Raw genomic sequence first — 11,763 nt, 5'->3', positions numbered from 1 at the left:
AAAAAAGGAACGTCATGCTAGTATTGGTGACAATACAAGAAACAAATGTTAGCAAACACTCTTTTCATTTAGTTAGTGCTTTAAACATGGACCGTGTCTTCATCCCGTCACTAGCCTATGTCGGCATGGTTCCCACCTTTTCTTTTCTAACCCCTAACTACTAAAACACTATATAGTACCCTGGATTCTAAAGCTACTCTGAATCGTAATGTCTTTGCTCCATTGTTCAGGGCTCAGAGTTGATTGAATCAACCAAAAACTCTGAGTTTGCTAACTTTGAGTCAGTGAACTCTGAGTTCAAGAAAAAGAAAACAGAGGAAAAAAAAAGCTACTCTGATACGATTACTTTACTTTCGTTTTGCTAAAGATCGGATATGACATCACCGATTACGCAAAGGGAAAATCGAATCAATACGAACATTTTACAACGTCTATTTATGAATTCTCTTTCTTTATGATGATGAAAATGTGGATAGTTTGATACAAAAAAATTAACGTTTTTTTCGCAAAAATTGTTCAAACGCAATGCATTGTGGTCTATATTTGCTAATGTCATTAGCATCGATGCACACAAGACTTCCGGGAAATTTCTAGTGCACTCAATTTTAGATTGGGATAGTAATACAAAATGGCGAACACACGATATATAGTGAGTACGGCGGGAATTCGGACATACCCTGACTCTTCTGAGATGTTTGTTACCCTTTGTTACCACTTTGCCTCCAAATTTACTTCGGTTTTGTGTCCACATGAAAGCAAAAACACAAGTGATTTTGATGTTTTTGACGGCTGGAAATAAATTAAGATGTCAACTTTTCTTATGCTAATGTTTTTGACAATGATTGTGTCCAAATTGCCCTACATAATCCCTAACTACTAAAAAATGATATAGTGTGGGACTATATAATGCGCAGGATTCGGACACTACTTTTCTTTAGTTTTCTAAACCACGGATATGACGTCACCGATTTCACAAAGTGAAAAATCAAATAAATACGAATATTTCACGACTTTATGGTGAAAATGTGGGGCTTTATTCATAAATTACATTTAAACACGTTTTTTTTGTTCTAAATTGTTCAACCAAAATGCATTGTGGTCTATATTTGCTAATCTAGTGACCATCGATGTAAGCTAGTTTTTTCGCAAAGAGTTCTGGGAAATTTCAAGTCCACTCGATTTTTGAATTATACGGTTCGGACAGCACTAGAAACTATAATATAGAACGCACTATATAGTGATAAGGGGGGGAATTTGGACACAACCTAGAATTCTAAAATTAAGAAATTTCCCAGAAGTCTTTGCGAAAAACCAGTGTATATCGATGCTAACATTAGCAAATATAGACCACAATGCATTCCGATCATTTTTGGCAAAAAGAAACTGTGTTAAAATGTATTTTTTTAACAAACCATCCACATTTTATGGAGTCACAAATAAATGTCGTGAAATGTTCGTATTGGTTCAATTATCACTTTGTGAAATCGTAACGTCATATCTGGTGTTAAGAAAAAATAAAGAAAAGTAGTTAATTTAGTTAAAGTAGTAGTTAATTTAGTGGTATCAGCCTGTTGTGTTATGTGTAGCAAACAAGGTTGGGAGTTACAGGATTTTGCGAACACGCCAACATGGCTAGCGTGTTGCGTGTTACAAACAAGTTCTAGAATTACTGTGAATGCAGCAGACGGATTCTGACTGAGTAATGGTTGTTTAGTTCTCCGTAGAAGTCTATTAGATTGTAGCTTCTTGGAGCCAACGGGTACTTTCTATTTAGAATCTGACGGGGGAGGGGTCACTCAGTCCAGTTCTATGTATACAGTCATGCTTTAAAAGTCCAATAGACTATTTTTATGGTTTGACTTTAGGCTGTTTTTGTTGTTGTTTTTGACAAAAAACGACTGATTACAAACATCAGAGCACCATTGAGTCAAAGATGTTTCAACTGACTTTGATGCGTTTTTGTAACCGAATGCAGTCAAATCAGGATCAGCGTAAAGTGAATGAAGAAACAGATTGAAAACTTAAAAAATAGACATTGTAACTGAAAAAAACGTTGTGAAAATTTGAAAACGGAAAAAAGGTGAAAATTTTGAAAACAAGACATTGTAAATTTGAAAAAAAAAACAGAAAAAAATGAAAAGGAATGTTTTGAAAATTTAAAAAAAAATCTGATAATTTGAAATTATTTTTTTAAATAAAAGAAAAACTTAAAACTTGAAATAAATCTTGAAAATTTGAAGAAAAAAATAGTGAAAACCTGAAATTAAAAAAAATTATAAATGTAAAAATTACTGATTGAAAAAATCTTGAAAATTGAAAATTTGATTTTTTTTTAATTTTCAAAATTTCTGGGTTGTTTTCTTTTTTCAAATTTTCAAAAAAAAATTTTTTCCAAATTTTCTTTTTTTTTCATTTTTTAATTCCCCCCCCCAAAAAAAAATTGGCTACAATTTGGTAACAATTTATTCTGTTTTTTTGTTCACTTTAAGCTGCTCCTGATTTGACCCCTCATGTCGGGACTATCAGGGGGTCGAAGGAGATGTGACTTCCTTTTAATGTCCGGTTGACTTCAAAATTAGTCAAAGTCCATTCCACAATCTTTATCCAGGACAGAGAACACACATGAACAAAGAAGAATTTCTCCAAAAACTTAAACCTTAAGATAATTCAGAGAGGATAACAACTTTAGACTTTTAAATGATCATTTGGAGATCTGATTATTTCAGTAAAATAACACGAACAACACGGACTTCATGCTAACATTTCATCAGTTATAGATAAAAATCGACCTGAAGATTATTAAAAACTGGAATTCTCAAGGATGAACACAGCTTTAGAGCTCAAACGAGCCCACATGATTATTCCTCCACCTCCGTGCCTGACACAAAATGTGCTTTTCTCCATTTAATTATCATATAAATACCTCAACTCTGTTTTCTTAACTGCGATCGTACTTTTAATCAGCTAACTGAGGCTTGTAGAGTCTGAAAATACTAGAAATTCTAAATCTTCATGGGTTTAGATTCAAAAGTCAGGCTTTATGATGTGGAAAAGACTCAATAAAAGTAGAACTGGTCTTTTTTCACACTCGTTTTTGCATGTTTTGCTCCGTATTCGTTTGCATGGGAGGATGTATTTACTTCATTTGAAGACGTGGTAAGCCACAGATGAATTATGTCTTGAGCTGTAAAAACTCATAATTAAAACTGGGCGTATTTTTTTTTCACATGAATTATGAGTATTAACTGTAATTTGCACTTTTTTTTTTTTTTTTTTTTTCTGGGACAGCAATTAACTTGTAATCTCAGGAATCTGTTAGTCCCTGGAGCGGGAACGCTGCTCCGTGTTTTTAAATCCTTTCTTGTGGGAAGAGGAAAAAAAAAAAAACAAGCGCTCCACCTCGGGGGGGATCGATCCCACAAAGAAGCGCGAACATGTTGGGAGTTTATCAGCCCCTGTGTGCTGTTGCTGCAGGCGCGCAGCCACAGTCGGAGGAGCTGGAGCCAAGCAGCTGCGCCTGCGGTCAGCTGCGATCAGCTGCTTCACCACGTGGCTCGACTTCCTGACCTTCCTCAGACACGTCGAGTGCAAAAAAAGAAAAAAAAAAATGCGGAGGGGAAGATAAGCACTTATCGTGACCTCTTGAGCCTCCATTGTCTGGTTGGTGTCTCGGAGAATGAAAGCTCAGCTGTGGAGCTGTCCTTATACAGACTGAGCCAATATAGACACGAGCGGGTCAAGCTCCAGATGTGGATACATCGAAAGTTGGCTAACTCAAATATCAAATATCCTTCCACTAAATCTATAAAAACACACCATAAACTTCAGTAAAAGAGACATTCTAAGAGAGTTGCTTTACCATCGTGCCGTCACTCTTGCTCCGTGCGACTTCCCTCTGCAGGCGAGCCACAGCCAGCTTCTCCCTAAACCAAAAAAAGCAAGACAAAACAGTCAAAGTTTATCCCGATAAATAATTATTTTCTAAATAAACAACAAAAAAGAGATTGATGTCAGCATAAAATGGTCAGCATACACAATTTAGTGTGAGAAATAAACATTAAAACTCACCAAAAAATAAACACACATTCCCGTTTAAGTGTATTTCTGGGGACCTGGATTTGAAATCTGTATTTTTAACCACGTTGCATGAAGCATTACACTGCCTCGCTTTCTTTAAAGAGTCAATGAACTGTTACCTTTAACTTAAGCTGAATAAAATTAACTAGAACATTGATCCCACCCCTAATATGTTCAGTGTAAAAGCTGAGTTGCGTTTTATTTATGAAGTCTTAACCCCTTTTTAAACCGGAACCTTTAGCTCCAGTGTTAACATTCTTTCAAGCGGAGAAAAGCAGCCTTATGCAACACTTGACAGCAGGGGTCCCCAAACTACGGCCCGCGGGCCGAATCCGGCCCACCTCCACATAATTTCAGAGACGCATCATTTTTATATATTTATTTATTTTCACCAACCTAGTTTTGAGATCGTTTGCTAACACTGCTCGCAAAAGAGTGTGACGCTAACGGTGTTTAGCAAAACAGTGTTTTGCTAGCAGAAAACACGGTTAGCATCAATCGCAGACAGAACTGCCCCACATCAGTGAAGAAAAAAGTCATACGGCCCTCACAAGAAAAATTTGGGGGTAATGAAGTGCTTACGAAATTAACGTAAATCAACAGATTCTGTAAAGGAAAAAGTGTGGATTTGTGTTGTTTTGCAACACTTTACGTTAGTATCGGTGCTAACCTGATATCAATACATCACTACTAAATTAGAGTCCTCGACTGCCCAAAGTTCAACCTGGTTTAATTAACTTTCACTGAGTGTTCAACAGCCATGCATTTAGATGGAGGCTGAAAATGGTTGTGGAACTCACGTAGCTACCAGAGGTGTAGGGAAAAATCCTTCAATTCAAGTCACTCTCTGATCATCTTTTGACGTACTGTAAAATAGTCTTTTAATTATAATTATACTGTTTTTAGCCAAAATAAACATAAATATTCTATTTTCTAGACCATGGTGTCTACAGAGCGACAGTTGTTTGTTAGAAATTACATTCTGAGTTGTTATCGTGGAGCACCCACCCCCCCCCCACACACACACACACACACTCAAACACCCCCCCTGTTTACACACTCTCCCACTAACTTACAGCTCCTCACACCCCCAACCAAACATCACTGGTGCAACAAATATATGGCGAGCAACATCGGAGCTATCCATATGTATCAGCGTATTTCCTATGTCACAAATACTCTCTTTGTCAAACGCCATTTTTTTTGTCTGTTCCTGATTCACATTGATCTGAAGAAAGAAATACTCAGAAATGCAATTTTAATCTTAATATATGTCGTCCATCAGGAGAAAAATGCCACAAGAACACAAAAAAACAGGATTTTCACGGGGTTTAAAGGGTTAAATCCAGTCATAATAAACTTAATTTTCAAAAAAAAAAAGGTGTTCAAGAATAAAGTCATTAAATTAGATTTTTTTAAGTGGGTTAATAAAAAAAATATATATAAGAATGAAGGATTTTAAAACAATAAAAGATAAGTTTCGTTTTTATGACCGGACAAACAGTGACTCCACCTGTAGAAAACACACACAGGTGCTTTAAAAGGCTTAAAATCACATGAAAAAAGGCTAAATGTCCTCATTCTTACAAATGTTTAAAAAAAGAGAAGCTGTCACTATTAAAAAAAAAAAGAAAAGTACAACAGGAAAGAGAAGAAGAGGGCGTCTGCGAACTCGCTAAAACACAGCTTGCAGTTCTGTCCGGACAGAAATAGCTCAGAGGAAACAAAACCCAGGGCATCCTTACACCAGACTTTACACACTCATAACAAACACCCCCTCCCCCCACTCAAACACACACACACACAAACGTGCACGGGCAAGAAACAAAGAAATCGACTGTGCACAACCAATCCATTTCCCACGTGAGGGCATTCCAGACTTTAATGGGATAAATCTTGGCACACTAGCATGGATAATACGGAGCCTTGTTTCAGAGACCCTCCAGGGGGATCAGAAGAGCTGCTGCAAAGACTGGCATGTCGTTCTCAAAGGGTTTGGATCCATATTTTCTTAGCGAAAGGAGAAAAAAAAAAACAATGTTGGCATCAAAACACTTCTTTTTTAATGTCAGTTTGGTAGCAACCGCATTGGGTTTAATACAAATGTTGTGCAGCCTGTGTAATTAGGTCAAAGAAAAGTATTTTTTATTGCTTTGTGTATTTATTTGTAGAGGCTGGAAAAAGTTTGTGAAAAATGAGAGAAACAACACAATCAAGATTGTCCCAAATTCAAAAATATATGAGCACAACAGGTAAATAGAGTGCACACAATGTGATATTTTATAGATGGGTTGTTGAATTTGACGAGAAAGTCCAAATTTGTAATAAAAAACGACTATGGTTTGACAGAAGACAATAAAACAAAGTATTAGGATTTTTTCAAATTTCTGCTACTGACCAGACCTTGAGGAGGTTTTTGATCAAATAAAAACGAATATTAACATTTAGATTATAAATCAATCTTGAGATTAAAACACAAAACTCTATAAGGAAATTCATCCCAGTAACCCTTTAACCCTCATGCTACCGCATGGGGTCCAGATGACCCAAGCCTTCCCAAGAGGGAAGTGTTATCGGTCCCATGACAAATGCAGATGAAGGTGGACAGGATATTGTGTCTGCCATGGACTCCATTGAAAATAGAAAATGTTTGAAAAAAAATTCTTGTGGGGTCCAGATGACCCCACTCCCAAGGTCAACATACCTGGATAGCACAAAGGTTAACACCTGAGATGTGACGCTAAAGGCCTAAATCCGTATTGCCATTGGCACAACTGCCACGAGTGGGAATGGGCTGTCTCCGAGGTGAAATACGATCAAATCAGATGGCCCACTCTAAATATCATGATCGTAGGTTACTAAATGAATTGGTGGAGTGAACACTTAACGAATGAGAGTAATTCCCTCTATTTTCGATACCCGTTTTATCCCTTTAGGGATCACAAGCCTGCCGTAGCCTTACCCGGCTAGTAATGGGCGAAAGAAGGGTACACCCTGGACTGGTCGCCAGTTGGTCACACAATCACACACTCGCATTCACACCTAGAGACAATTTAGAGTGAATAATTACCCTATGAAGCATAGTTTTGGACAGTGGGAGGAAGCCAGAGTTCCTGGAGAAAACCCACGCATACACAGGGAGATCATGTAAACTCCACAAATAAAGGTGTATGAAGTTCAAGTACCCCAACCGTGACTTGAACTGGGAGCCTTCTTGCTGTGAAGCAAGAGTGCTAACCACTGCGCCACCATGGGTAATTGACCCTTAGATTCTGTATGGGACAAAAATGACCCACGTTCCCATTTGAAAACAGGTCAATTTTGACCCAAAGGATAAATCAGGTGAGACTTAAACATTTCATAAGTATTTTATGTTTCTCAACACTCCGCATGGTCCCCATCACTGCTATTCAAGAGATAAGTGCGCACGTATTGCCAACCCTATGCATCCTCGGTTCTTGCAGTCTAGACAAGGGATAGGCAACTCCACGCCTCGAGGGCCACTGTGTCTGCATAATTTCCAAATATCCAAGTTCATGACTGATTACCTGGTTCAGGTGTGTCCAGCCAATTAGAACAATTAAAACATACCAGCAGGGTATGTTAGAAAGCATTCAGGAATGTGGGCATTGATACTGGTCTATACAATCAGAGCATAGTTTGAGTAGAAATCCTACGGCACTTGCGCATAACATACACATCCCGTTCATGCAGCATTTGGGAGAGTCAGTAAGGAGCCAGTGTCCACACCTTACTTAAGACTACATGTGGTGTTAGATGACCATACCACAGCATTGCCTCTACTTCATATGTAACTCACATTGTCCCTACAAATAATTCATGATACTCTGAACACACATATAACAACCATACGTTCAATTTTCATGATGTGCCTTGTGCTATCTTATGGGGTCCAAATGACCCAAGTCTTAGATTTACATGTTATCCTATGACAAATGTGGATGACGGTGGACAGGATCTCATGTCTGCCACGGACACCAGTGATAATCAAAAATCATTGAAAAAAAAACTTCAGTCCAGATGGCCCCACTTCCAACGCCTTTATACCTAGCACAAGGGTTATGGTGTCCGAAAGAGTCTCAAGGGAACTGCAAGACACACCTGCCCCCTTCCTAAGATGGGCCATACTTGCCTGTACAACCCAAAAAACTTGCAGCACTTGTAATGGTCAACACAATCTTTGACCTACTGTAACTACTCAACATGTTCGCGATCACTGTGAGAAAGGTACACAATAGTGGCGCAAAACGACTCTTTGCAACAGATTGAGTAAGTTTACGTTGATTATCAGCGCAAGACTACCTTGTTCAGAATTCGCTGGAATTGCGTCAACAGTTGAAGAATTACGATAGTCCAAAAGGGAATTTCAACAATGGATCTGTTTTTAGCATTTTTTTAAATAGTCTTATGACGCCAGTAGACAGTACACTCTTTTCTTAAGTCTACCACAACATTCTTGTCCTGGGGACAAATGTCTTCCTTTTTTCTTTGACAAGAATGAAGTATTGTTTCAGACAAAGCTGTACCTGTCCGCCTCCTCCACCACAAACCCTATGATTAACAGATGAGTGCATCGTCTGGGGCTGAAAATAATTCTGCTCTCCTGGAGGCGATGCAACCAGACTAAATCAAGCCACAAGTGTTTAAGTGATGAACACGAGGAGATACCTTTGACTCATTTGCATCTCGCCCTATTACCACATACTGTACACAGCATTACCTTGAGAGGGTAGGGGGGGAAAAATGGGGGATCTGGATCTTCTCAAAGCAGATATTGTTTTACTAAACAGGGCTGCGTCTGGCATTCCTCCAGTCTGTGTTATGGCTGAACGTCACCCCAGCGTGGAATTAAGTTTCAGGCCTCTTATGAGCAAGCATGTTCCAGAAAAATAAAAAAACGCTCACCAAATTTGGAGCAATTTGACATTCCGCGTTCAACATAATTGCAGCCGTTGGCACCAGCAGAAAAGTCAAAACTGCTGCAGAACGTTTATGTGTTGGGGGTAAAATCCGAGACGTAATCCGCCGTGTTATGTTTACGTGTGTCAGGACTTATTCGGTCCGGTATTTGCGCGACTACGTCCCCCAATCATTCGCTTCGCAAACTTCAACCAGCTGTGTAAACTGGTTTAAAAAAAAGGGGGGTTTATCAGGAGTCATCTCCTCTGTAGAATGTGTTTTGGCATATTGGTGTGTTGGGACTTGTGTGTGTTTTTATTCGCCTCTAAAACCCCCATGTTACCATAAATGTCCTCCACAAGGGTCCCTGAACGCCTCATTTTAAAGGATAATTTGAGCTGATTAGAACTTATTTGAGTTAGTTTGGAGCTTAAATGCCTCAAATAACCCATTTTTTTTCTAAATCAGAAGCCTCCACTGTACAGGAAGTTCTTTCTTTTCAAAGTAAAAGAAACTTGTTTGCGTAACAAATAATAGATTTCATTTTCCTTTTCCAGCATGTTGCAAAAATCATATTTTATTTTTGTGCTTTAAATTCAGTTCGATAAATTCAAGCTGTCCATCAGGACGGGACTTCCAGCGGTTTCCAGTGACCTGGAATCACCTGATAGTGCGGGAGGCCCTTCAGAAGAGGGAATCCCGCCGAGCTTTACTGGAGCATGAGAGAAATCACTTCATCTTCCACAAGCTTCCATGCTTTACAGTGTCTGTGCATTTAAAGTTACACAAATAGTCTCTTGTCATGTGAAAAGTAAGTCAAGAAGATTCCAAAGTGATATTAAGAAATTAAATTGTTGAATCGTCAATTTTGATTAGTTCAATCGTTGAATTTTTGTTAAATCTAAACTCAGTTTTTGGGGATTTTGGAGAAAGCCATGAAAGATAAAATATTTTTAGCCCTAGAAACAATAATGTTACACATTAATCTTTAACAAAGTGTTTATCCGTAAAGACCCTTGAAGAGACAGTTGGGATTTTGGCATTTTTAACACATTTTTGTGGTATTTTTCTGATGATAAATAACGTGTATAAAGACATTTTTGAATTTTCTTAATCATTTTTTTTAATTTTTTTGTTCAAATCATTGTGAATCAGGAGCAGATGAAAAAATACTATTAAAAAAGTGTGTATTTTTAACATTAATAATGCATTGGGGGCAAGACCCTCGCAGGGTCGTTTCTCGCCTTGGCCCCGCCCACAACTCAAAGAAAAATTCGAAGTAAACAACACGTTATTATTTTTTTTCTTTTGTGTGCCAGTGAAGGCTTTGCATTAAAAAAATTGAGAATCTTGCATCTTAAATCCTAAGAAAAACACCAGAAGTGCTTCTTAACTAGCTCAAAAGATGATTGGTGTGGGTCTTTAGTGTGCTAGGCCTTTGCAAGGGGCGAGCAAAAAGTGAAGAGAGCTTGAAAGAAGGAGGTAAAACTTGGGGTACACATTAGACAAGAGCTTGTCTTTCTTCGTTAAAGAAGCTTTACCCCAAAAAAAGGAAAAAACTCTAGCAATTGTTTACCAGTAGTTAAAAATTGACATTGATTATTTAAGTTTTAGCTGTGTTTTGGTATTTAAGATCCAATAATTTTCTGGGACTGGAGGTTGATACCTACCCTCAACTGCTACCCAAACTATATTGGACTAGTGCTTTTTGAGCTCTCCTGCAAGGGTAGGGCCCATGGAGGAGAGTCCATACACCATCACTTTGGGCTGGGCCCACCTGAGATCTTGGTCAACCTCAGGCCTAGGTCAAGAGTGGGAGGGGGGGGTCAGTGCCGCAAATCCAGGTGATGCACATAGATCGTCACAAATCAAAAGGTTTTTTTTAAAACTGCTCTTTGTCCAACTTATCCCTTGGCGTGGGAGACCCTACAAGGGGTCCCCCTCTAACCCCTCTTCACATTAACGTGGCACCCATAGAAGGAGGTATCTCTCGGTAGGTGTTTGGGTATGTCCGACTGGGCAGAGGCCCCAGGGAAGACCCAGGACACGCTGTGGATACTACATCTCTCAGCTGGTCTGGGAATGCCCCGGGATTCCTCCTGAGGAGTTGGGAGAAATGGGTAGGGAGAGGAGAGTCTGGACAGCATTGCTTTTGAAAATGGATGGATGGATGGATGGATGGATGGATGGATGGATGGATGGATGGATGGATGGGGGATTAGGACTGAGAGACTAAGCCAGAGGACAGAATTTAGCATCTTGTCCACCTTTGTGATGGAAGGGCTACACCTCAGTGTAAGGGTGGGGTCATCTGGACCCCATAAGAGAGCACGAGGGTTAAATGTCTACTTCATTTGATAAATAGTAGATGGTTCATGCATATTTAGTTCGTAACTTCATAAATATATAAATATGTTTGCTCTGAAAATGCATCATTTTATACAGTGGGGGTGGAAATTCAATGTTTTTGACGTCAAATTTCAAACAGTTAACGCCAAAGTTTTGATTGGACTAAAATGTTTTCTCGAGGAAATGAACTTCAGAAGAATTTGTGGAGTGCACTTTTTCTGTGTTTTGGGCACCTTAAGTTGGATGAAACAAGGCAAACATCCATTAACTGACAGATTACATCTCTCCTGACCCGCCTTGTTTCCTCCACAGAACATCGACCTTGCTTTCTCTCGCATTCTCGCCTCTCAGACACTATGTAAACCCTCCCTGTTTGCTTGACGGCATGCAAAGACACGATCTGTCAGAGCTGGCGTT

General features: G+C 38.9%; 1 protein-coding gene across 4 annotated transcripts in view; it reads right to left on the bottom strand.

Moving 5' to 3' along the window:
* LOC112156703 (nck-associated protein 5) overlaps window positions 1-11,763 on the bottom strand; it is a 196,632-nt gene that overhangs the window by 93,022 nt on the left and 91,847 nt on the right. For all 4 annotated transcript variants that reach the window (XM_024288992.2, XM_024288994.2, XM_024288990.2 and 1 more), the window contains one exon: window positions 3,860-3,923. In XM_024288992.2, coding sequence (XP_024144760.1) covers window positions 3,860-3,923 — 64 coding nt within the window. The remainder of the gene's footprint in view (window positions 1-3,859; window positions 3,924-11,763) is intronic.

The sequence above is a fragment of the Oryzias melastigma genome, linkage group LG2 (genome assembly GCF_002922805.2).
Source record: "Oryzias melastigma strain HK-1 linkage group LG2, ASM292280v2, whole genome shotgun sequence".
Classification (NCBI taxonomy): domain Eukaryota; kingdom Metazoa; phylum Chordata; class Actinopteri; order Beloniformes; family Adrianichthyidae; genus Oryzias; species Oryzias melastigma.
Note: the sequence above shows the minus strand (reverse complement) of the source record. Positions and strands in the feature narration are given on the sequence as shown.